Raw genomic sequence first — 27,639 nt, 5'->3', positions numbered from 1 at the left:
TGAAACACTGAGTCATCCTGTCCTGTGCATCTAGTTCCCATGGCCTCTCTTTGAGCTTCTTGGCTCTGGAGGAAAGGGGAATGGATTGTGTGCTCCACCTCAGTCCTCGTTTTTCCAATTGACTCGTAGGGTCAACCAGCCTGAGGTGCACCCCTGGGGACAGTTTGTTGGCTTAGCGTGTCTTCCTGGGTTTCCTGTGAAGTGTTCACATGCTGTTGTCCATTTGTTGCTTACTCACCCAGGGTCCATCACCCTGCTGAACATTTTAAGAGGTAGAAAAAGCACACCGTAAACAAACCCAAAAGATGACTCTTAGAATTGTTAGAACATCTTAAATCCTGATAGAAAAATGGGCAAGGGGCATGAGCCAACACTTTATAAGAAAGATGTATCACTGGCCTTTAAATTTATGAAGACATGTTTAAAGACATGAGCAGCCAATTCACAAGAAAAGTATGGAACGAGCCCTGAACCATGTTAAGATCTTATTAAATCTCACAAAGTTAAGAAAAATCATACTAAAATTCCGTTGAGAACTGAAACACAGGCAGAAGTGGCCTAGATTGTAGTAATTGCAGACAGAGACATTAAGATACTTGGAATAACTGTGTTTTGTGTGTTCTAAAATTAAGGAGAAACATGGAAATCCTAAAATAGACCCAATTTGATTTTACAGATATGAAATATCTGTCAGTTCAGAAATATTTGATAGTGTCCGATGAAGTCCATTTTAAGGGTTTCCTGATGGCTCAGACAGTAAAAAGGAAACCCACCTGCAACATGGGAGACCAGGACTCAATCCCTGGTTTGGGAAGATTCCCTGGAGGGGGGAATCGCAGCCTGGGTCAGTATCCTTGCCTGGAGAATCCCCATGGACAGAGGAGCCTGCCTTGCTACATTCCATGGGGTCAAATATATTTGGACACAGCTGAGCAACGAAGCACACCTCAGCACAGCACATTGGATGTTTGTTAAAGAAAGACAGGTAGGGAAGAAAGAGGGAGAAAGGGAAACAAGGGAAATGAAAGGAAGGAAAGAAAATCCTCTGTTGCTGGTGAGAATAGAGCAACCAGAGATGTCCCCCAGCAGGACAGCACCACACATGTCCATCTGAGCAGTCTCAGACGGTTTGAAACAACCATCTCCAACTTTGGTCCCACTCCTTCAACCAAACTCATGTGCAGGGTTTACCACTAACAAGCTAATAGTCATCATGATTTCTCCTCAGTCAAATCGTGATTCACCCAGAAGTGAAAAAGACACGTGTGCCCCAATGTTCATCACAGCACTGTTTACAATAGCCAGGGCATGTTAGGTACTTTTCGGTTATTGCTATTTATGTATACATACATAAATATGTATGTATATATATATATGTATATATACATATATGTATGTATATTAGTTGTAGATGTGGGCCTCCCACGTGTCGCAGTCATTAACCAGAGAGATTGATCCCCAGCATGGGCAGAAAGGAAGTGAGGAAATTGGTGTTTAAACATATGTGCTCCTCAGTTGCTCTTTGAAAGTTAGCTCTGCATACACCACGACCAAGTGGGCTTTATCCCAGGAATGCAAGCATTCTTCAATATCCGCAAATCAATCAACGTAATACACCACATTAACAAATTGAAAGATAAAACCATATGATTATCTCAATAGATGCAGAGAAAGCCTTTGACAAAATTCAACACTCATTTATGATTAAAACTCTCCAAAAAGCAGGAATAGAAGGAACATACCTCAACATTATAAAAGCCATATATGACAAACCCACAGCAAGCATCACCCTCAATGGTGAAAAATTGAAAGCATTCCCCCTGAAATCAGGAACAAGACAAGGGTGCCCACTGTCACCACTACTGTTCAACATAGTGTTGGAAGTTTTGGCCACAGAAAAAAAAAAAAAAAAAGAAGTAAAAGGAATCCAGATAGGAAAAGAAGAAGTGAAACTCTCACTGTTTGCAGATGACATGATCCTCTATATAGAAAACCCTAAAGACTCTACCAGAAAATTACTAGAACTAATCAATGAATATAGTAAAGTTGCAGGATATAAAATTAACACACAGAAATCCCTTGCATTCCTATATACTAACAATGAAAAACAGAAAGAGAAATTAAGGAAACAATACCATTCACCATTGCAACAAAAAGAATAAAATACTTAGGAGTATATCTACCTAAAGAAACAAAAGACCTATACATAGAAAACTATAAAACACTGATGAAAGAAATCAAAGAGGACACAAACAGATGGAGAAACATACCGTGTTCATGGATTGGAAGAATCAATATTGTCAAAATGGCTATTCTACCCAAAGCAATCTATAGATTCAATGCAATCCCTATCAAGCTACCAACGGTATTTTTCACAGAACTAGACCAAAGATTTCACAATTTGTATGGAAATACAAAAAACCTCGAATAGCCAAAGTAATCTTGAGAAAGAAGAATGGAATGGAGGAATCAACCTGCCTGACTTCAGACTCTACTACAAAGCCACAGTCATCAAACAGTATGGTACTGCACAAAGACAGAAATATAGATCAATGGAACAGAATAGAAAGCCCAGAGATAAATCCACGAACCTATGGACACCTTATCTTTGACAAAGGAGGCAAGGATATACAATGGAAAAAAGACAACCTCTTTAACAAGTGGTGCTGGGAAAACTGGTCAACCACTTGTAAAAGAATGAAACTAGAACACTTTCTAACACCATACACAAAAATAAACTCAAAATGGATTAAAGATCTAAATGTAAGACCAGAAACTATAAAACTCCTAGAGGAGAACATAGGCAAAACACTCTCCGACATAAATCACAGCAAGATCCTCTATGACCCACCTCCCAGAATATTGGAAATAAAAGCAAAACTAAACAAATGGGACCTAATGAAACTTAAAAGCTTTTGCACTACAAAGGAAACTATAAGTAAGGTGAAAAGAAAGCCGTCAGATTGGGAGAAAATAATAGCAAATGAAGAAACAGACAAAGGATTAATCTCAAAAATATACAAGCAACTCCTGCAGCTCAATTCCAGAAAAATAAATGACCCAATCAAAAAATGGGCCAAAGAACTAAACAGACATTTCTCCAAAGAAGACATACAGATGGCTAACAAACACATGAAAAGATGCTCAACATCACTCATTATTAGAGAAATGCAAATCAAAACCACAATGAGGTACCATTACACGCCAGTCAGGATGGCTGCTATCCAAAAGTCTACAAGCAATAAATGCTGGAGAGGGTGTGGAGAAAAGGGAACCCTCTTACACTGTTGGTGGGAATGCAAACTAGTACAGCCGCTATGGAGAACAGTGTGGAGATTCTTAAAAAACTGGAAATAGAACTGCCATATGACCCAGCAATCCCACTTCTGGGCATACACACTGAGGAAACCAGATCTGAAAGAGACACGTGCACCCCAAATGTTCATCGCAGCACTGTTTATAATAGCCAGGACATGGAAGCAACCTAGATGCCCATCAGCAGATGAATGGATAAGGAAGCTGTGGTACATATACACCATGGAATATTACTCAGCCGTCAAAAGAATTCATTTGAACCAGTCCTAAAGAGTGGATGAAACTGGAGCCCCTTATACAGAGTGAAGTAAGCCAGAAAGATAAAGAACATTACAGCATACTAACACATATATATGGAATTTAGAAAGATGGTAATGATAACCCTATATGCAAAACAGAAAAAGAGACACAGAAATACAGAACAGACTTTTGAACTCTGTGGGAGAAGGTGAGGGTGGGATGTTTCAAAAGAACAGCATCTATACTATCTATGGTGAAACAGATCACCAGCCCAGGTGGGATGCATGAGACAAGTGCTCGGGCCTGGTACACTGGGAAGACCCAGAGGAATCGGGTGGAGAGGGAGGTGGGAGGGGGGATCGGGATGGGGAATAAGTGTAAATCTATGGCTGATTCATATCAATGTATGACAAAACCCACTGAAATGTTGTGAAGTAATTAGCCTCCAACTAATAAAAAAATTTAAAAAAAAAGAAAAAAGAAAAAGAAAATTCAGTACCACCAAACTAGCTTTACAACAAATGTTAAAGGGACTTTTATAGTCAAGAAATATGAGAAGAAAAAAGATCTACAAAATCAACCCCAAGCAATTAAGAAAATGACAATAGGAATATATATATCAGTAATTAATTTAAATGTAAATGGATTAAATGCTCCAACCAGAAGAGACTGACTGGATGGCTATCTCTGGCTGAACGGATACAAAAGCACGACCCATATATATGCTGTCTACAAGAAACCTATTTCAGACCTAAAGACACAAATAGACTGAAAGTGAGAGGATGGAAAAATATATCCATGTAAATGGAAAGCAAAAGAAAGCTGGAGTAGCAATCCTCATATCAGACAAAATAGACCTTAAAGAAGATTACAAGAGACAAGGAAGGACACTACCTAATGATCAAGGGATCAATCCAAGAGGAAGACATAACAATTGTAAAATCTATGCACCCAGCTTAGGAGCACCTCATTATGTAAGACAAACACTAACAGACATTAAGGAGAAATTGACCGTAACACAATAATAGTAGGAGACTTTAACACTACACTCACACTAATGGACAGACCATCAAAACAGAAAATAAATAAGGAAACAAGTCGTAACTGATACATCAGATGAGCTGGATCTCATTGCTATCTTCAGGACATTCCATCCAAATGCAGAAGAATACACCTTCTTCTCAAGTGCATGTGGAACATTCTCAAGGATAGACCACATCTTGGGTCACATATCAAACCTCAGTAAATGTAAGAAAATTAAAATTGTAGCAAGCATCTCTTATCACAATGCTATGAGACCAGATATCAATTACAAGAAAAAAACTGTAAGAAACACAAACACATGGAGATTAAACAAGTTTCTAAATAAACAACAGGTTACTGAAGAAATCAAAAGGGAAATCAGAAGAGTTCTAGAAACAAATGACAATGAAAACATGACAACTCAAAACCTATGGGATGCAGCAAATGGATAACCTGGAAGAAATGGACAGATTCTTAGAAAAGTTCAGTCTTCCAAGACTGAACTAGGAGGAAATAGAGATTATGAACAACCCAATTACAAGCACTGAAATTGAAACTGTGATAAAAAATCTCCTGAAAAACAAAACCCAGGATCAGATGGCTTCACAGGAGAATTCTATCAAACATTTAGAGAAGAGCTAATGCCTATCCTTCTAAAACTCTTTCAAAAAAATTGCAGAGGAAGGAACACTTCCAAACTCATTCTACAAGGCGACCATCACCCAGATACCAAAGCCAGATAAAGACAACACAAAAAGAATTAAAACTACAGGCCAACATCACTGATGAACATAGATGCAAAAATCCGCAACAAAATTTTAGCAAACAGAATCAGCAACACATCAAAAAGCTTATACACCAGGATCAAGTTGGGTTTCTCCCAACTTGATGCAAGGATTCTTCAATATATGCAAATCAATCAATGTGATACACCATATTAACAAATTTAAAGATAAAACCCCTATGATAATCTCTATAGATGCAGAAAAGGGCTTTGACAAAATTCAGCACCCATATTTGATTAAAACTCTTCAAAAAAATGGGCATAGAATGAACCTGCCTCAACCTAGTAAAGGCCATATATGATAAGTCTACAGAAAACATTATTCTTGATGGTGAAAAACTGAAAGTATTCCCCCTAAGATCAGGAACAAGACAAGGGTGTCCACTTTCACCACTATTATTCAACATAGTTTGGGAAGCCCTAACTACAGCAATCAGAGAAGAAAAAGAAAAGGAATCCAATCAGAAAAGAAGTAAAGTTCTCACTGTTTGCAGATGACATGATACTGTACATAGAAAACCCTAAAGACAGTATCGGAATATTACTAGAGCTAATCAGTGAATTTAGCAAAGTTGCAGGATACAAAATCATTACACAGAAATCACTTGCATTTCTACACACTAACAATGAAAAATCAGAAACAAATTAGGGAATCAATCCCATTCACCACTGCAACAAAAAGAAATATCTAGGAATAAACTTACCAAAGGAAACAAAAGAACTGTACACAGACAATTATAAGACACTAATGAAAGAAATCAAAGATGACATAAACATGTTCCTGGGTAGGAAGAATCAATATAGTGAAAATGACTATACTACCTAATGCAATCTACAGATTCAGTGCAATCCCTATCAAATTACCAATGGCATTTTTCACAGAACTAGAACCAAAAATTTCACAATCCATACGGAAATACAAAAGACCCCGAATAGCCAAAGCAGTCTTGAGAAAGAAGAATGGAGTTGGAGGAATCAACCTTCCTGACTTCAGACTATACTACAAAGCTGTAGTCACCAAGACAGTACGGTACTGGCACAGAAATAAGAAATATAGACCAATGGAACAAGATAGAAAGCCCAGAAATAAACCCATGCACCTATGAGTACCTTATTTTTTACAAAAGAGGCAAGAATGTACAATGGGGCAAAGACATCCTCTTCAATAAGTGGTGCTGGGAAAGCTGGACAGCTACATGCAAAAGAATGAAATTGGAACACTTCCTAACACCATACACAAAGATAAACTCAAAATGGATTAAAGACCTAAATGGAAGACCAGAAACTATAAAACTATTAGAGGAAAACATAGGCAGAAAACTCGATGACATAAATCAAAGCAAGATCCTCTATGACCCACCTCCTAGAGTAATGGAAATAAAAATAAAGGTAAATAAGTGGGACCTGATTAAACTTAAAAGCTTTTGCACAGCAAAGGAAACTATGGGAGAAAATAATAGCAAATAAAACAACTGACAAAGGATTAATTTCCAAAATATACAAGCAGCTCATAGAACTCAATACCAGGAAAACAAACAGCCCAATCAATAAGTGGGGAAAAGACCTAAACAGACATTTCTCTGAAGAAGGCATACAGATGGCTAACAAACACATGAAAAGATGCTCAGCATAGCTAATTATTAGAGAAATGCAAGATCAAAACTACAATGAGACATCACCTCACACTGGTCAGAATGGCCATCATCAAAAAGTCTACGAACAATAGATTCTGGAGAGGGTGTGAAGAAAAGGGAACACTCTTGCACAGTTGGTGGGAATATAAATTGATACAGCCACTATGGAAGACAGTATGGAGATTCCTTAAAAAACTAGGAGTAAAACCACCATATGACCCAGCAACCCACTCCTAGGCATATATCCTGAGAAAACCAAAATTGAAGACATGTATCCCATTGTTCACTGCAGCACTGTTTACAATAGCTAGAACATGGAAGCAAGCTAGATGTCCATCAACAGATGAATGAATAAAGAAGTTGTGGTACATATACACGATGGAATATTCAGTTCAGTTCAGTTCAGTTGCTCAGTCGTGTCCGACTCTTTGCAACCCCATGAATCACAGCATGCCAGGCCTCCCTGTCCATCACCAACTCCCAGAGTGTACTCAAACCCATGGGATATTACTCAGCCATAAAAAGGAATGCCTTTGAGTCAGTTCTAATGAGCTGGATGAACCTAGAGCCTATTAAACAGAGTGAAATAAGTCAGAAAGAGAAAGACAGGGAGGGGGGAGGAGAGGGTGATTTGTATGGAGAGAGTAACATGGAAACTTACTCTACCAGTAAATTAGATAGCCAATGGGAATTTGCTGTATGTCTCAGGAAACTCAAACAGGGCTCTGTATCAACCTAGATAGGTGGGATGGGGAGGAAGATGGGAGGGAGGTTCAAAATGGAGGGGATATATGTATACCTATGGTTGATTCATGTTGAGGTTTGACAGAAAACAACAAAATTCTGTAAAGCAATTATCCTTTAATTAAAAAATAAATAAGTAAAAAGAATACTGGAGTGGATTGTCATTTCCTCCTCCTGATGGTAATATCAAACTCCTCTCTTATGTCTCCTGCATTGGCAAGTGGGTTCTTTACCACTAGCACCACCTGGGAAGCCCACAATTATCTATATAGGAAATCCAAAATAGACAAAAATTTCCTGGAGCCAATAAGAAATTATAAAAAGGTTGCAGGACATAAGAATGAATATTAACACGGCCCTGCAGATGCTAGACTTGCCAGCACCACGGGTGCGGCTGCCCTGCTGCGCCCATGCTGTTGGGGCAGAGAGGAAGCGGCTATTTCTACGCTCAGTGCTCAGAATGGTGGGCACTTAAGAATGGTTTGTAGCCGGACAACACCGAGGGCTGCCCACAGGAGCCCCTTGTTCCCACGTGCGTGGAAGAGAAGGCCAGGGAGGACTGAGTGAGCAGACAGGCACGCGGCAAGCTTGGGTCCGGCGGGATTGACCCGGAGAGGGTCTGCTGGAAATGATGGTTCTGTCAGTCTGTGTGGGAGGACTGTTTAGGAGTCCTTGAGCACCTGTGACGCGCCTCCCTGGCTGAGGGCTGCTGAGCTGCTGTCCTGCGCCACCCGGCCCACGAGTGATCCTGCCCCGAGCGCCTGGCGTAAGGAGTCCCTTGAGGGAAGGCCAGAGGATTCCACTGACGGCTCTGCTGCAAAAAAGCAGGGTTTGGGAGGAATCGCTGATTAGATTCCAAAAAAAAAAAGAATGAATATTAAAAAGTCATCCACTTTCTTATATACCAGTGATAAACAAACATCTGATTAAAAAAAATTATGATCCAAAATATACAAAAAACATTGAGCACTCAACAGTAAAAAGACAAAAAACCCACTTTTAAAATGAGCCAAAGATCTTAACAGAAACTTAAAAGATTACAGATAACAAACAAGCATATAAAAACATCCTTAATGTCATATGTCTTATGGGAAATGCAAATTAAAACGACAATGAGATACTACTACATAAGAATGTAATAAGAATGTAATACATAAGAATGGCCAAAATCCAGAACATTTTGGACAACACCAAATGCCTACAAAGCTGTGGAGCAACAGGAACATTCCCTCATTTCTGGTAGGAATGCAAAACAGTTCAGCCACTTTGGAAGACACTAAATATACACTTATTGTAAGATCCAGCAGTTGTTATTTTTGGTATTTGACCCAAGGAGTTGAAAACTAAAGTCCACAAAAGCCTCCATGTGGATGTCTCTAACAGCTTTATTCAAAATTGCCAAAACCAGGAGAAACCATGATGTCCTTTAGTGGGTAAATGTATAAATACACTGTAATATCTCCAAACCGTGGAATATTATTCACTGCTAAAAATAAATGAGCTATCAAGCCATAAAAAGACAGAGGATTACTAAGTAGAAGCCAATATGAAAAGGCTAGGTACTGTATGCTTCAAATTATATGTATATACATACTACAGGATGTATGATACCAGTTTCTGGAAAAGACAAAACTATGGCAGTACTAAAAAGACTGGCAGTTGACAGAGGCTGGGGGAGAGAAGGATAAATAGATGAAGTACAAAAGATTTTTAGAGCAGTGCAAGTACATGTAATATGATAATGATGGATTATTGCACATTTGTCCAAACCCATACAATCTACATATTCATAGAATATACAATACCAAGAGGGAACTCTAATGTAAACTGTGAACTTTGGATGATTATGGTGTATCACTAGAGGTTCATTAGTTGTATCAAATGTGTCACTCTGGTGGGGCACGTTGACAATGGGGAGGTTATGACTGTATGGGCTTAGCAGATACATGGGAAATACATGTATACATTCTACTCAGTTAGGCTGTGAACCTAAAACTGCGCTAATAAAGTCTTTCAGAAAAATAAATCATCTGTTTTCTTTATAGTCTCTACATTTAGTATCATATTTAGAAAATAATTTCTCATACCAAGATAATATAAATATTATTTATTTTTATTAGTATTTGCAGTAATCTTGTGGTTTTATTTTCTACATTTAAATAATTATTTTACCTGATAATTATTTTGGTAAATATATGATGAGATAGAGAGGTAAATTAACTTTTCCCAAATGTACTACTACATTTTTTTGAATAATCTATACTTTTCCAATTGATTTAAGTGTATTTTTATTTTATGCTGAATTTGTATGTATTCTTATACCTGTTCTTTTATTATATTTTTAAAATTAATTAACTTATTGAATGAAAGATTCTTTAATTGTATAGTACTTTAAAATGATTTCATATCATACCATAATAACTCCCCCTTTTAAGTCCCTTACCACAATATTACACCTCCACCCTCCCTTCTCCCGCTGGTAAGCACTAATTTGTTCTCCATATCTGTGAGTATACTTCTTTTCCGTTTTATTCACTAATTTGTCATATTTTTTAGAGTCCACATATAAGTGATATACAGTATTTTTCTTTCTCTGTCTGACTTATTTCACTTAGCGTAATGCCTTCCAGGTCTATCCATGTTGCTACAAATGGCAAAATTTTCATTTTTTTAATGGCTAAGTAGTGTTCCATTGTGTCGTGTGTGTGTGTGTATGTGTATACACCACATTTTCTCTATCCATTCATCTATCAATGAACACAGTTTGCTTTAACACCTTGGCAATTATAAATAATGCTATTATGGACACTGGGGTACATTTATCTTTTCAGATTAGTGTTGTTGTTTTTTTCGGATACATACCCAGGAGTGAAATGATAGGGTCATATGGTAGTTCTATTTTTAGTATTTTGAGAAACCTCCACACTGTTTTCCACAATGACTACACCAATTTACACTCCCATCAACAGAGAACAAGGATTCCATTCTTACCAATATTTGTTGTTTGTATTCTTTTCAATGACTGCCATTCTGATAGGTTTGAAGTGAAATATCTTTTTAGTTTTTATTTTCATTCCCTTGATGGTTAGTAATGTCAAACATCTTTTCATTTGCCTATTGGCAGTCTGCATTTCCTCTTTGAAAAAATGTCTGTTCAGTTCTGCTCATTTTGTAAAAATGAATTGCTTGTTTTTTGAATGTTAAACTATATGAGCTATTCATATATGTTGGATATTAACCCTTTATCAGGCATTCCATTTGTGAATATCTTCTCCCACTCGATAGGTTGTCTTTTCATTTTGCTGATGGTTTCCTTTGCTGCATGAAAACCTAAGTTTAATTAGGTCCCATTTGTTTATTTCTTCTTTAATTTCCCTTGCTTTAAGAGGCAGATCTGGAAAAATGTTGCAGTTCATGTCAAAGCTTGTTCTGCCTATGTTTCCCTCTAAAGTTTTATAATATCTGGTCTTACATTTAGGTCTTTAATTCATTTTGAGTTTATGTTGTATATGATGTTAGAGAATGTTTTAGTTTCATCCTTTTACAAATAACTGTCCAGTTTTTACAATACCTCTTATTGAAGAGACTGTCTTCTCCATTGTATATTCTTGCCTCCTTCCACATAGATTAATAGGCCTAAAGGGTGTGGGTTTATCTGGTTCTTTATTAGTTCCATAGATTTGTGTGTCTGTTTTGTGCCAATACCATACTATTTTGATTATTGTATTTTTGTAGTATAATCTGAAACCAGGAGTGTGATTCTCCCAGCTCTGTTCTTACTCAAGGTTGTTCTGGCTATCTAGAGTCTTTGATGTTCCCTGTAGCTTTTGAAATTCTTTTCTAGTTCTGTGAAACATGCCATTGGTATTTAGAGATTGCATTGAACCTGTACATTGCCTTGGGTAGTATCGTCATTTTAGCAATATGAATTCTTCTAGAACATGGTATATCTTTTCATCTGTTTGTGTTGGCTTCAGTTTCTTTCATCAGTGGCTTAAAAGTTTTCCGAGTTACAACTTTTTTACCTCCTTAGGTAGGTTTATTCCACATATTTTATTCTTTCTGAAGGGACAGTAAGTGAGATTGTTTCCTTAATTTCTCTTTCTGATACTTCGCTGTTAGTGTATGGAAATACAACAGATTGCTGTGTATTAATTTTGTATCCTGTAACTTTACTGAATTCATTGATGAGCTCTAATAGTTTTCTGATGACATCTTTAGAATCTTCCATGTATAAAAGTATCATGTCATCTGAAAAAAATGATACTTTATTTCTTCCTTTTCAGTTTGGATTCCTTTTATTTCTTTATCTGCTTTGATTGCTGTGTCTAGGATTCTAAAAGTATGTTGAATATAGGCATCCTTATCTTGTTCCTGATCTTAGAGGAAATGCTTTCAGCATTTTACTGTTTTGGATGATATTAGCTGAGTGTTTTTCATATATGGCCTTTATTATGTTGAAGAATGTTCCCTCTATGCTCACTTTCTGGAGAGCTTTTCCCATAAATTGATATTCAGAACTTTTTTGAAAAAGCTTTTCCTGCATCTGTGGTTTTTAATCTTCAATATGTTAATGTTGTTGTTGTTCAGTTGCTAAGTCATGTCTGACTCTTTACAACCCCATGGACTGCAGCATACCAGGCTCTCCTGTCCTTTACTATCTCCCATAGTTTGCTCAAACTCATGTCCATTGAGTCAGTGATGCCATCCAACCATGTCATCCTCTGTTAGCCCCTTCTCATCCTGCCCTCACTCTTTCTCAGCCTCGGGGTCTTTTCCAGTGAGTCAGCTGTTCGTATCAAGTGGCCAAAATATTGGCACTTCAGCTTCAGTCCTTCTAATGAATGTTCAGGGTTGATTTCCTTTAGGATTGACTGATTTGATTTCCTTGCTGTCCAAGGGACTCCCAAGAGTCTTCTCCAGTTCAGAAGCATCAATTCTTTAGTGCTCAGCCTTCTTTATGGTCCAGCTCTTACATCTGTGCATGCCTACTGGAAAAACCGTAACTTTGACTTTACAGACCTTTGTCTGATGTCTCTGCTTTTTAATACACTGTCTAGGTGTCATTGTTTTTCTTCTAAGGAGCAAGCGTCTTAATTTCATGGCTGCAGTCACTGTCAACAGTGGCTTTGGAGCCCAAGAAAATCAAATCTGTCACTGTTTCCACTTTTTCCCCATCTATTTTCCATGAAGTGTTGGGACCAGATGCCAGGATCTTCTTTTTTTTTAAAGTTGAGTTTTAAGCCAGCTTTTTCACTCTACTTTTCACCCTTATCAAGAGGCTCTTTAGTTCCTCTTCACTTTCTGCTATTAGAGTGGTATCCATTTGCATATCTGAGGTTGTTGATATTTCTCCCAGCAATCTTGATTCCAGCTTTTGATTCATTCAACCCAGCATTTTGCATGATGTACTTTGCATAGAAGTTAAAATAAGTAGGGTGACAATATACTAGCATTTGAAATGAATGCAATTTTATGGTTTCTTAATATGGTATATCATAACTGATTGATTTGGGGAAAATCAATTGAAAAGTCCTTGCATCTCTGGGATAAATCCTACTCGATCATTATATATGACTCTCAGTGTATTGGTGGATTCAGTTTGCTAGTATGTTTTTGAAGTTTCTTGCATCTATTGTTTGTCAGTGAGATTGTAATTTTCTTATTTTGTGATATCTTTGGTTTGGGTATCAGGGTGATGGTGGGCAAAAAGAATGAGTTTGGAGGTATTCCTTTCTCTTCAATATTTTTGGAATAGTTTGAGAAGGATAGATGTTAACTCATCTCTAAATATTAGGCAGAATTCACCTGTGAAGCCATCTGGACAGGAACTTTTGTTTTTGTAAATTATTGATTCAGTTTCATTACTGTTAATTGGTCTGTTCATATTTTCTTTTCCTTTTTAAGTAAATATTTATTTGTTTGTTTGGCTGCACTGCATCCTAATTGCGGTGCTCAGGATCTTTAGTTGCAGCGTGTGGGATCTCATTCCCTGGTCAGGGATTGAGCTTGGGCCCCAGCAAGGGGAGCACAGGTTATTAGTCACTGGACCACCAGGGAGGTCCCTGTCCATATTTTCTGTTTATCCCTGGTTCAGTCTTTGGAGACTGTGCATTTCTAAGAGTTTGCCTGTTCCTTCCAGATTGTTAATTTTATTAGTTCATTGATACTCATAGTAGTCTCTTACGATCCCGCGAATTTCTGTGGTGTTGGTTGTAACCTTTCTCCTTTTTTGTTTATTGATTTGGGCCCTCTCCCTTTTTTCTTGATGAGCCTGGCTAAACATTTGTCAATTTTGTTTATTTTTCAAAGAACCAGCTTTTAGTTCATTGATTTTTTTCTGTTGTTTTTTAGTCTCTATTTTATTTATTTCTACTCTGATCTTTATTTCCTTCCACTATCTGGGTTTTGTTTGTTCCTCATTCTCTTGTTCTTCTGTGTAGGGTTAGGTTGTTTATTTGAGATTTTTCTTGTTTCCTGAGGTAAGTTTGTATTGCTTAGAACTGCTTTTGCTGCCTTTCATAGGTTTTGTATCATCATTTTTATTTTCATTTGTCTCTGTGAATTTTTTTATATCCTCTTTGATTTCTTCAGTCATCTGTTGGCTCTGTTTTGTAGTGTATTTTTAGCCTTATGCTTCTGTTTATTGCCATTTTTTTTGGTAATTGATTTCTAGTTTCATGGTGGTGTGGTCAGAAAAAATGCTTGCTTTGAGTTCAACTTTCTTAGATTTACTGAGGTTTGTTTTGAGGCCTAATATTTGATCTGTCCTGGAAGATGTTTCATGTGCACTTGTAAAGAATGTATATTCTTCTGCTTTCAGGTGGAATTCTCTCTATATATATCAATTAAGTTCATCTTGTCTAATGTGTCATTTAAAGCCAGTTATTGATTTTTTTGTCTAAATGAGCTGTCCATCAATGAATGTTGTGTTAAATTTTCTATTATTGTGTTATTGTCAATTTCTCCCTTTATGTTTATTACTATTTACTCATATTTATTTATGTGTTCCTATGCTGGGTTGTGAAAGTGAAAGTGAAAAGGGCTTTCCTGGTGGCTCAGCTAGTAAAGAATCTGACTGCAATGCAGGAGACCTGGGTTTGATCCTTGGGTTGGGAAGCTTCCCTGGAGAAGGGAAATGTTACCCACTCCAGTATTCTGGCCTGGAGAATTCCATGAACTGTATAGTCCATGGGGTTGCAAAGAGTTGGACATGACTGAGTGACTTTCACTTTGACTTTTCATGCTGGTTTCATGTGTATTTACAATTGTTATATCTTCTTGGATTGATCCCTTGATCATTATGCAGTATCCTATTTCATATCTTATTCCAGTCTCTACTTAAAGTCTATTTTGTCTAAATATTACTACTCCAACTTTTATTTCCATTTGCATGGAATACTTTTCTTCATCTCTTCAGTTTCAGTCTGTGTGTCTCTAGATCTAAGGTGAATGTCTGGTAGGCAGCACATATATGAGTCTTATTTCTATATCCATTCAGCCACTCAGTGTCTTTGGATTTGGGCAGTTTTCATTTAAACTTACATTTACATTTAAGCTAGTTATCAGTATGTATGTTCTTACTGCCATTTTGTTAATTGTTTTGGATTTGGGGGTGGCATCTTTTTTCTCTTTTTTCTTCATTGATTCTCTTGTCTTGTGAGTTTATGGCTATTTTTAATGTTATGTTTGGATTCCTTTCTCTTTGTTTTTTGGTGTATCTGTTACAGACTTTTGTTTTATAATTACTGTGAGGTTTTTGTATAGCAGTCTATAATAAACATAGTTTAAGTTGTTTTTCTCTTAGTTTCTAATGCATTAAAAAATGTGCTTTTGTGCTCTCACTCCTTATAATAGTTTTGATATCATATTTTACATTTAATTGTTTTATGTAGGACTTAACTGCTTACTGTGAATATAGATGATTTTACTATTCTTGATTTTAACCTTCCTAATAGCTTTGTGTGTAGGATATTACCTACATGTACTATACATTATTTGCCTTTACTGGTGACCTTTTTAATTTTATAATTTTCTCATTTCTAATTCTGGCCTTTTCTTTTTTCACCCAGAGGATTTCCTTTAACCTTGTTTGTTAAGCTGGTTTTATGGTTCTGAATTCTAGCTTTTGCTTGTCTGTTAAGTTTTTGATCTCACCATTAAATCTGAAGGAGAGTGTTGCTGGATTGCATGTGCTTGGTTGTATATTTTCCCTTTCATTACTTTGAGTTTTATCATACCACTCCCTTCTGGACTGCAGAGTTTCTGCTGAAAAATCAATTGATAGCCTAGCCTTATGGGAGTTCCCTTAAATATTGTTTCTTAGTTTAGTATTTTCTCCTTATCTTTAATTGTCATTTTAATTACAATGTGTCTTGGTGTGTTCCTCTTTGGTTTCATCCTCTGTGGGACTCTGTATTTCATAGACGTGGATGACGGTTTCCTTTCCCAGGTTAGGGAAGTATTCGCAGGTTAGGCAGTTGAATACTGCTCTCAGTCCCTTTCTCTCTCTTTCCTTCTTCTGCGACTTCTGTAATGCAAATGTTAGTGTGCTTGATTGTGTCTCAGAGGTATCTTAAACTATCTTTATTTCTTTTCATTCTCTTTTCCATTGAGTGGCAATGATTTCCTCTATTCTGTCTTTAAGCTCACTGACCTGTTTCTCTGTATCATTGAGTCTATTACTGATTTATCCTACTGTATTTTTCATTTCAGTTATTCTATTCTTCAACTCTGTTTGGTTGTTCTTTATATTTTCTCTTTGTTAAAAACTTCTTGTAACTTCTCACTCTGTGCATTCATTCTTCTCCCAAGTTATTTTGTTATCTTTAACACCATTAGTGTGAACTCTTTCTCAGGTTTCTGATCTCTACTTTATCTGGTTCTTCTGGTGTTTTCTCTTGTTCTTTCTTCTGCCACCTCATTTAGTGTAGGAGACCAGATATGGAGAGCTGAACTGATTATCCTCTTGATTCATGCATACTATTTTTATCAGTTCATCAAGGTCTCTTGTTTATTTTATTTTGTTTTGTATCATTTTATTGTTTTATTTCTCTCCCTATCCCCCAACTTTAACACATCCTCCCCCTCTTATGAGGAGTCACTAAAATATCATTTTTGTATTTTTCATCAATCCACCTTCCATAAAGTTACACTAAATTTTTTAAAGTATCATGTCTTGGATTTTGTTATTATACATGTTAGAATTTGCAGAAATTTCATTGTGCTGCCTTTCTGTTTTTACATATTTTTACTCAACATTGTGCTGTTAAGATTCAACTCATATATAAGTAAATCCTGATCACATGATAATATATCACTAAGTTTCCCTTTGGTGAAGGACTTCTTGTTATTGTTAAATCCCTTTACTTCTTAATGACTTAAGCTAAAGATTGAAGTTCTAGTAGGTGATTCAGATGACCACTGATCTGATCTCACCACAGTGAGTGAGAAACACTTACTGGATGCCACAGGCACAACAGGTTATTTATGGGATGTAAGGAATCAAAAGATTACTTGAGAACCTATGCCTAGATTGAAACTAAGAGCAATTATATTTTTTGTAAATAAAATGTTTATACTTACAATACTCCTGTTATTTTTCAGTAGAGATAGCTATACTAGTATAATTACATTAAAGTGGAGTTTAAAGACTTTAAAGAAAGACTAGGACCTGTTTTGATGAGTTTGAAATATATTCCTGATGTGTGATTCTTTTTCTGTTTTATAAATAGATCCATTTGTATCATTTTAAAAAATTTAATTTCACATGAGTGAATTTGTCTTTACCTGACTTATTTCACATAGCATGATAACCTCTATTTTGTTCTTTTTATGGCGGAGTAATATTCCATTATATATAAGCACTGCACCTTCTTTATCCATTCCTTTGCCATTGGATATTAGGTTCCTTCCATATCTTGGCTATCATAAATAGTGCTGCAGTGAACTTTCGGGTGCATATATCCTTTCAGATTATGTCTTCTCGGGAGATATGCCCAGGAGTGGGATTGCTCGGTCATGGTAGTTCTATTTTTAGTTTTTTAAGGAGCCATCGTACTGTTCCCCCATAGTGGTCGTGTGTGTGCTCTGTTGCTCACTCATGTCCGACTCCTTGCAACCCCATGGAGTGTAACCCATAAGGCACTTCTGTTCATGGAATTTTCCAGGCAAGAATACTGCAGTGGGCTACCATTCCCTCTTCCAGGGGATCTTCCCAACCCAGAGATCCGACCCACATCTCTTGCATCTCCTGCACTGGCAAGTGGATTCTTTACCAATGCGCCCCCTGTTGTACTAGTTTACATTCCTGCTTGTGTAGGAGGGTTTCCCTTTTCTCCACACTCTTTCTAGCATTTACTGTTTGTAGATTTTTTGATGATGGGCTTTCTGACCGTGAAAGTTGATACCTCGTTGTAGTTTTGATTTGCATTTCCCTGATTATTAGTGAGGTTGAGCACCTTTTCATGTGCTTTTGGGCCATCTATATGTCTTCTTTGGAGAAATGTCTGTTTGGGTCTCCTGCCCATTTTTTGACTGGGTTGTTTGTTTTCTTGATATTGAGCTGTATGAACTATTTGTATTTTAGAAATTAATCTCTTGTAAGTCACTTCATTTAAAAATATTTTCTCCTATTCTGTAGGCTGTCTTTTCATTTTGTTTATGATTTCCTTTGCTATGCAAAAGCTTTTAAGTTTAATTAGGTCCTATTTCTTTGTTCTTGGCTTCATTTTCATTACTCTAGGATGTAGATAAGAAAGTATTTCTGTGATTTGTGTCAGAGAGTGTTCGGCCTATGTTTTCTTCTAAGAGTTTTATAGTGTCTGGCCTTAAATTTAGGACTTGATCCATTTTGAGTTTTTTTTGTGTGTGTGTGTGGTGTTAGAGAATGTTCTAATACAGTTTTTGCAACACTGCTTGTTGAAGAGACCGTCTTTTCTGCATTGTAAATTCTTGCCACCATTGTTATGGATTAACTGACCATAAGTGTGTGGGTTTTTTCCATAGGGTTTCTATCCTATTCCATTGGTCTGTATTTCTTATTTTGTGCCACTGTCGTACTCTTTTGATTATTGTAGCTTTATGGTGTAGTTTTATATTGTGTATTATTATTATTTTTAATATAAAGGCCTTTTATTTATAAATTTGGAATTTAGCCAACTGTAAACACATTTAAGGGGATTCAGCTACACTGAAATTCTTATCAGAATGTTTGGATGCTCTTGGACAAAAGGAAGTTTTTAAATTGAACCGTGGTTGATTTACAATATTGTATCAATTTCGGGTATACAGAAAAGTGATTCAGTTATGTATATACATATTTTTACAGATTATTTTCCAATATAGGTGATTGCAAGATATTGAATGTAGTTCCCTGTGGGTTTTTTATTTTTGATGTAGTGTAAATGGGATTGTTTTCTTTATCTGGTTTGTTGTTCTTAAATCAGAGTACATGGGAGAATCACCTGTTCAGCTTTTAGATGTTTTAGATTCCTGGACCTTGCCCCTACCTTTTAAATTCTTAGGATAGGGCCTCAGAAATTATATTTTTAGGAAGTTCTTAAATGATTAATATGTACCCACTATGGCATCAACTGGAAAACTACTGCATTATAATGTATCACTTATTTTACATTATTTTTTAAATGAAAATCAATTATATACCATTAGAATGTTATTCATTTATGCTAAAGTTATTAGTTTTCATTTAAAGTTAGTTTTATATTGTTGTATATAAAAGAACACTTATTTACATATTATAACTATCACTCTAACGTATCTGTTAAATTAGATTTTGAATAGTATTAAAGTGGATACAGATTTGAGAAAAATACCTGCGCCAATATTTGAAGTAAACCTACAGTTGAGAACTCCTGCTGAGAGTGATTCTTCAGAAAATTCTGAAGAGAACTTACATGAGTCTGATGAGTGCTCTGAAAAATCTGCAATATATGGAGATACGTCAGAAAATGAAGTCAATGTTTTCATTAAACAATCAAGTAAAGAACTACTTCCAATGAAGAAATCAAAAAGAATGAGTTACAGCTATGAAATTCTTTCAGGTAAAGTGAATGACACTGGTAAAAGTGAGAAGAAATATCTTAGCAGCTGGAAAATGTGAGAGAAAATTTTAGTAGTTTATGTATTATCAGTTAATAGTCTATGATTTTTATAAATGTTAAAGGATAAATTAAAATAACACATGGAAGAAAATTTTAGTAGTTATGTATTTATCAGTTAATAGTCTATGATTTTTATAAATGTTAAAGACTCTTGAATTTCTTCTCAGATCTCCTTAATCAGAATCTGGGGGTGGGGTATACTGCTAGAATTCAGTCTTTAAAGTAATCTTTCCAGTTTATTCTTAGGGTTTTAGAAAGTACTGACAATATAACCTTGTTAATTAGCTGACATAAATGTAAGTTTTTACATAAAAATAAATTTTTATTCTGTTTCTTTTGATGGATTCTGATAGAACTAGACTTCGAAACTGAGTTTGAGAAAAATTGCATGAATGATGAGTAAGTACTAGATATTTTTGAAATTACAAGTAATTGTATTTTATGTTACTGTATTCTTCTTATATATGCTTTTATTATTTTCTCTTAGGCTTTTAGAATTCCCTACAAATCTCTCTATAACTCCCAACAGATTGGAGTTTTCAATACAAATTCAAAATATGGTTGCTGCTATTGAGAAATGCATAAGTAAGTATTTTTTAAAGTTTAGTTAGATTCACTGTCTTTCTTTGGCAACATCCCAGGAATGTGCAGACATTACAGTGTATTAGAAAATTATAAACTCACTCTCTTTGGAATCAATCAATGTGAACTTCAAATTATTTGAGGATGTGTGAATTATACATATGGCTGTTGAGTGCTTAACTGTTGGGAATTAGGTAAATAGCCCAAGGTTCTGATTTTTTCGATAATGTACTACAGAATTTTATAGACTTAAATAAGGCATGTCTTTTATCAGAGCATAACAGTTGTAAATATTATTTTCACCTTACATTTTTATTAATAGTTTTCAGCATATAGGTCTTTCATCTCTTTTATTAAATTTTTTCCCAGATATTTTTGGGATGCAATTTTACATAGGATTTTTTTTCTTTTTACTTTCCCTTTCTAAATTTTCATTATTAGTATAAGAAAATACAACAGGTTTCTGTGTTTTAATATTGTATTTTGCAGAATTCACTTATTAGCTCTAATAGTTTTTGTGTGGAGATTTTTGAAGTTATCTTTATGGAGTATCATATCTGTGCAAATAGTGACAATTTTACCTCTTCCCTTCAAATTTGTGTACTTTTTTCCTTTTCCTTCTCTGATTGCTGTGGCTAAGACTTTCAAAACTACTTTGAATCAAAAGAGTGAGAGGAGGCATTCTTGTCTTGTTCCTGAATTGACTGGAAAAGCTTTTCAGATTTTCACTGTTGGGAGTGGTTTTTGCTGTTTGTCATAAATGGCCTTTATTGTGCTGAGATGACACCACCCTTATGGCAGAAAGCAAAGAAGAACTAAAGAGCCTCTTGATGAAAGTGAAAGAGGAGAGTGAAAAAGTTGGCTTAAAACTCAACATTCAGAAAACTAAGATCATGGCATCTGGTCCCATCACTTCATGGCAAATAGATAGGGAACAGTGGAAACAGCGAGAGATTTTATTTTGGGGGGCTCCAAAATCACTGCAGATGGTGACTGCAGCCATGAAATTAAAAGACACTTGTTCCTTGGAAGAAAAGTTATGACCAACCTAGACAGCATATTAAAAAGCAGAGACATTACTTTGCCAACAAAGGTCCATAGAGTCAAAGCTATGATTTTTGCAGTAGTCATGTATGGATGTGAGAGCTGGACTATAAAGAAAGCTGAGCACCAAAGAATCGATGCTTTTGAACTGTGATGTTGGAGAAGACTCTTGAGAGTCCCTTGGACTGCAAGGAGATCCAACCAGTCCATCCTGAAGGAGATAAGTCCTGAATATTCATTGGAAGGACTGATGCTGAAGCTGAAACAATACTTCAGCTGATGTGAAGAACTGACTCATTTGAAAAGACCCTAATGCTGGGAAAGATTGAAGGCAGGAGGAGAAGGGGATGACAGAGGATGAGATGGTTGGATGGCATCACTGATTCGATGGACATGAGTTTGAGTAAACTCTGGGAGTTGGTAATGGACAGGGAGGCCTGGCGTGCTGCAGTCCATGGGGTCGCAAAGAGTTGGACACGACCAAGCAACTGAACTGAACTGATTGTGCTGAAATCTGTTCCCTCTGTACCCACTTTGGTGAGAGTTTTTTTCATGAATGGATGTTGAACTTTGTCAAATGCTTCTTCTGAGTCTATTGAAATGATCATGTGTTTTTGTCTTTCCTTTTGCTAATGTGGTGTATAGCATTGATTGCTTTGTGTGTGTTAAACCATCTTTGTGATCTAGTAATGAATCCAACTTGGTCATGATGTATGATCCTTTTTATGTATTGGGGGATTTTTTTGAGGATTTATGTTAATATTTTGCTGAGGAGTTTTGCATCTGTATTCATCAAAGCTATTGGCCTTTAATTGTCTTTTATTGTGGTCTCTTTGGTTTTTGTGTCAGGGTAATGAGGAACCTCTGGAATACATTTGAGAATGTTGCCTTCTTTTCAGTTTTTTAGAATAGATTGACAATCATAAGTGTAAGTTCTTTGTATGTTTGGTAAAATTCCCCAGTGAAGCCATTCAGTCTTAGACTTTAGTTGGCAGGTAGTTTTTCTAATTACAGATTTTTTTCACTTCTAGTGATTGATCTGTTCAAATTATCTGTTTCTTCCAAATTCAGTATTGGCAGACTATATGTTTCTAGAAACTTGCTCATTTCTTCTAGGTTTAACATTTTGTTTGCATATAACTTTTCATAGTATTTTTTCATATTTTTTTGTGTTTTTGTGATACTGGTTTTTATTGCTCATATTTCATTTTTTATTTTGTTTATTTGTGTCCTTTATTCTTGATGAGCCTGGCCAGATGTTTGTTGATTTTGTTTATCTTTTAAAATCACCTCTACATTTTATTGATATTTTCTATTATATTTTTGTTTATATTTTATTTATTTCCTCTGATCTTAATTATTTCTTTCCTTATGTTGACTCTGGGTTTTGTTTATTCTTTTCCTAAGTCTTTTAGGTGGTAGGTAGGTTATTTATTTAAGAATTTTTTGTTCTGTTTTGTTTTTTTGAAGAAGATCTGTATTGCTATGAACTCCATCTTAGAACCTCTTTTTTTGCATCTCATAGAAGTTATAATGTTGTGTTTTTAAGTTGCATATTTGGTGTTATTTTCTGATTCTTCTTTGGTTTCATTGTTGACTCATTGGGTTTCTAGTAGCATGTTTAGTCAATTGTTTGGCTTTTTTCCCATTTTTCTTTTTTAGTTGATACCTAGTTTCATATTGTGGTCAGAAAAATTGATTGAATTAACTTCTGTTCTCTTAAATGTTTTGGGGCTCATTTTCCAATTTAGATTATGTTATATCCTAGAGAACATACCAGGCACACTCGAAAAGAATGTGTGCTAATGTTTTTTGAATGTAGCCTTCTGTTGTTGTTCAGTTGCTGAATCATGTCTGACTCTTTGACTGCAGCACGCCAGGCTTCCCTGTCTTTCACTATCTCCCAGAGTTTGCTCAAACTCACATCCATTGAGTTGGTGGTGCCATCCAACCATTTCATCCTCCATCATCCCCTTCTCCTCTTTCCCTCAGTCTTTCCTAGCATCAAGGTCTTTTCCAGTGAGTCAGCTCTTCACATCAAGTGGCCAAAGTATTTGAGCTTCAACTTCGGCATCAGTCCTTCCAATGAATATTCAAGGTTTATTTCCCTCAGGGTTGACTAGTTTGATCTCACTGTTGTCCAAGGGACTCTCAAGAGTCTTCTCTAGCACCACAATTTGAAAGTATCAATTCTTCAGCACTCGGCCTTCTTGATGATCCAACTCTCACATCTATACGTGACTACTGGAAAAACCATAACTTTGACTGTATGGACCTTTGTCAGCAAAGTGATGTCTCTGCTTTTAATCCACTGTATGGGTTTATCATAGCTTTTCTTCCAAGGATCAAGCAGCTATTAAGTTTGTGGCTGCAGTCACCATCCTTAGTGATTTTGGAGCCCACAAAAATAAAATCTGCCACTGTTTCTACTTTTTCCCCATCTGTTTGCATGAAGTGATGGGACCAGATGCCATGATCTTAGTTTTCTGAATGTTGAGTTTTAAGCCAGCTTTTTCACTCTCCTCTTTCATCCTCATCAAGAGGCTCTTTAGTTCCTCTTCACTTTCTGCCTTTAAAGTGATATCGTCTGCATATCTGAAGTTGTGATATTTCTCCCAGAAATCTTGATTCCAGCTTGTGATTCATCCAGCCTGGCCTTTCACGTTATGCACTCTCCATAGAAGTTAAAATGAGCAGAGTGACAATATGCAGCTTTGACATACTCCTTTCCCTATTTTGAACCAGTCAGTTGTCCCATGTAAGTTTCTTTATCCATGCTCTCACTTTTTGTCTGTCTGCGCGTCGTTTGCCCTGAAGTGAGTCTCTTGTAGGCCGCATATTTCAGGTTCTTGTGTTATTATCAAATCTGTCATTCTCAGTCTTTTGATTAAAGTATTTAGTCTATTGACATCTTTTTCTAATGGCCACTTGTTTTGCTTCTATCACCACATGATGCTTCATGCTCATCTTGTATTTTCTTTGCCTCTGCCCTTAAATCAGCCAGTTTTTCAAGGAACACTGGTTGGTTCCTTTTATAGGAGAACAAACTTTAGGAATCAAGGGAGCTAGACTGTAGATGTGCTCATTACTATAGTACTGTTATTGCTCTTAGATGCTATGGTGAAAATATCTAGAAAATATATGTATATATACTAGCTCATGCATAATATATGCATCTGTATTTCTATATCTATTTTTTGTTTGTTTCATTTTAAACTATGAGTTCTTGGGGCTTCCCTCATAGCTGAGTCAATAAAGAGTCTGCCTGCAATGCAGGAGACCTGGGTTCAATTCCTGGCTCAGGAAGATTCCCTGGAGAAAGAAATGGCAACCCACTCCAGTATTGTTGCCTGGAGAATCCCGTGGTCAAAGGAGCCTGGCAGGCTATAGTCTATGAGGTTGCAAGAATTGGATAGGACTAAGCAACTAAGCACACAGCACATGAGTTCTTACTGATATATCTATCAGATCCCAATCCAGCACCTTCAGGGTTCATTCTCACCTCCTACTTTTCCTAATATGTATCTTTTTTCTCTGTTGGTGAGAAATGTGGCTCACATAATCAGTAATATAGTCACTTATTTGTTACACCTGTATTATATTTTCAGAATTGCTATCCCTACATCTTTAAGAGGGCTTCCCAGGTGACTCAGTGGTAATGAATCTGCCTGTCAATGCAAGAGCTGCAGGTTTGATCCCTGGGTTAGGAACATCCCCTGGAGAAGTAAATGGCAACCCACTCTAGTATCCTTGCCAGGGAAATCCCATGGACAGAGGAGCCTGGTGGGCTACAGTCTATGGAGTTGCAAAAGAGTTAAATACAAATTAGTGACTAAACAACAGCAACCACCTCTTTAAGAAACAAATGTATCAAATAAGTACAGTGTTTGTGTAGGGTCCTTTTAGTATCTAAGCTTATAGTCTACAATAAAAACACCGTTTTCCAAAGTACCTTAATCAGCTCTTTCCCATCATCTTCAGTGTGGTTATATAGTTCATTTGTAATGACTTGTGATGTTTGTTTTTTTAAATGCTTAAAATATGTGTATGCTTGTATATCTTTTTAGGCCTTTGCTTATTTTTTGTTGGGGTGTTTATTTATTGTTAGGTTGTGAGAGGTCTTAATATGTACTCTGAATACAAGTATTTTATCAGATACAATGTTTGCAAAATTTTCTCCCTGTCTATGCCTTAACTTTTCATTCTGCTTTTATTTTTTTTAATTTTTATTAAAATATAGTTGCTTTACAATGTGTGTTGTTTTTTGCTATACCACAAAGTGAATCAGTTATATGTATATATACATCTTGTCTTTTTTGGATTTCCTTCTCATTTCGGTCCCCACAGAGCACTGAGCAGAGTTCTCTATGTTATGCAGTAGTTTCTCCTTAGTTACCTGTTTTATACATAGTCATTATATATGTCAGTCCCAGTCTGCCAGTTCATCCCACCTCCTTCCCTGCTTGATATTTATAAGTTTGTTCTCTATGTCTATGTCTCTATGCTTGCAAATAAGTTAATCTGCACCATTTTTCTAGATTCCACATATAAGCAATATTATGCGATATTTTTCTCTTTCTGACTCACTTCACTCTATGACAGTCCCTAGGTCTACCCACATCTCTGCAAATGGCACTATTTTGTTCCTTTTTATGACTGAATATTATTCCATTGTAGGTATATACCACATATTTATCCATTCCTCTGTTGATGGATATTTAGTTTGCTTGCATGTTCTGGCTATTGTAAAGAGCACTGCAGTGAATTTTGGGGTGTGTCTATCTTTTTTTAATTTATGTGTGATTGGAGGATAATTGCTTTACAATATTGTGTTGGTTTATGCCATGTATCAACATGAATCAGCCATATGTATAAGTATGTCCCCTCCCTTTTGATCCTCCCTCCCATCTCCCACCCTATCCCACCCCTCTAGGTTGTCACAGAGCATGGGTTGCGTCTATCTGTTTGAACTATGGCTTTTCTACATGTATATGCTCAGGTGTGAGATTACTGGATCATAGGGTAGTTCTATTTTTAGTTCCTTGAGAAACTTCTATACTATTCTCCATAGTAGCTGTATCCATTTACACTCCCCCCAAACAGTAGGAGGGTTTCCTTTTCTCCACATCCTCTCCAGCATTTATCATTTGTAGATATTTTTGATGATGGCCATTGTGACTGGTGTGAGGTGATACCTCACTGTAGTTGCAATTTGTTTCTCTAATAATTAGTGATGTTGATCATCTTCTCAAGTGTTTATTAGCCACTTGTATGTCTTCTTTGAAGAAATGTCCATTTCCACTCATTTTTTGATTGGAGTGTTGGGATTTTTTTTATATTGAGCTACATGAATTGTTTGTATGCATTGGTGATTAATCCCTTGTCAGTTGCTTCATTTGCAAATATTTTCTCCCAATCTGTGGGTTGTGTTTTTATTTTGTTTATGAAATGTAAGGCTGCACACTATAAAACTCTTAGAGGAAAACATAGGCAGAACACTCTTTGATATAAATCGCAGCAAGATCTTTTTTGACACACCTCCTAGAGTAATAAAAATAAGAACAAGCAAATGGGATCTAATTAAACTTAAAAGCTTTTGCACAGCAAAGGAAACTGTAAATAAAGCAAAAAGACAACTATCTTTTCATTGATTCTCACAGAGCTAAACTTATTAATTTTGATAAGATACAGTTTGTCAATTTTTTTGTTTTATGGATTATGCTTTTGGTTTTGTCTCTTAAAAATTCTTTGCTTAACTTAAGGTCACACATATTTTCCCTATATTTTCTCCTAGAAGATTTATAGATTTGTGTTTTATATTTAGATATGTCATTTATCTTGAGCTAACTTTTGGATAGTGTATGCAGTGTACATTGAAGGGTTTTTTTTTTTGCCTTAGACATCCAATTTGTTCAGCTTGATTATGAACTCAAAGACAATAGAGATAATGCCTTCTAATTTTTGTATCCTCATAATGATATAACGCTCTTCACACAGCAGATACACTTTAAGTATTTGTTAACTTAATGATTTCTTCTGATTTTTTTATCATACCTTGACCCACCACCCAGTACTTATGCATGATTATTTGTTTCTATAATATTAATTCCAAATTTTTATACCTGCCTTTAAATTCCATTTATCAGTATAG

The 27,639-nt window shown here is 36.1% G+C and overlaps 1 protein-coding gene and 1 non-coding gene across 2 annotated transcripts in view; both read left to right on the top strand.

Moving 5' to 3' along the window:
• DNAH14 (dynein axonemal heavy chain 14) overlaps positions 1-27,639 on the top strand; it is a 394,377-nt gene that overhangs the window by 99,540 nt on the left and 267,198 nt on the right. Inside the window, exons 11-13 of the mRNA XM_043484666.1 lie at positions 19,532-19,820; positions 20,222-20,261; positions 20,350-20,447. Of these exons, the coding sequence (XP_043340601.1) occupies positions 19,532-19,820; positions 20,222-20,261; positions 20,350-20,447 (427 nt within the window). The remainder of the gene's footprint in view (positions 1-19,531; positions 19,821-20,221; positions 20,262-20,349; positions 20,448-27,639) is intronic.
• On the top strand, positions 8,104-8,238 carry LOC122452647. The gene has a single exon (XR_006272805.1). It is a non-coding gene; the product is annotated as a small nucleolar RNA SNORA43 (small nucleolar RNA).

Source organism: Cervus canadensis, chromosome 13 (genome assembly GCF_019320065.1).
Source record: "Cervus canadensis isolate Bull #8, Minnesota chromosome 13, ASM1932006v1, whole genome shotgun sequence".
NCBI lineage: Eukaryota > Metazoa > Chordata > Mammalia > Artiodactyla > Cervidae > Cervus > Cervus canadensis.
The sequence above is the reverse complement of the archived record's forward strand: the minus strand, read 5'-3'. Positions and strand labels throughout refer to the sequence as shown.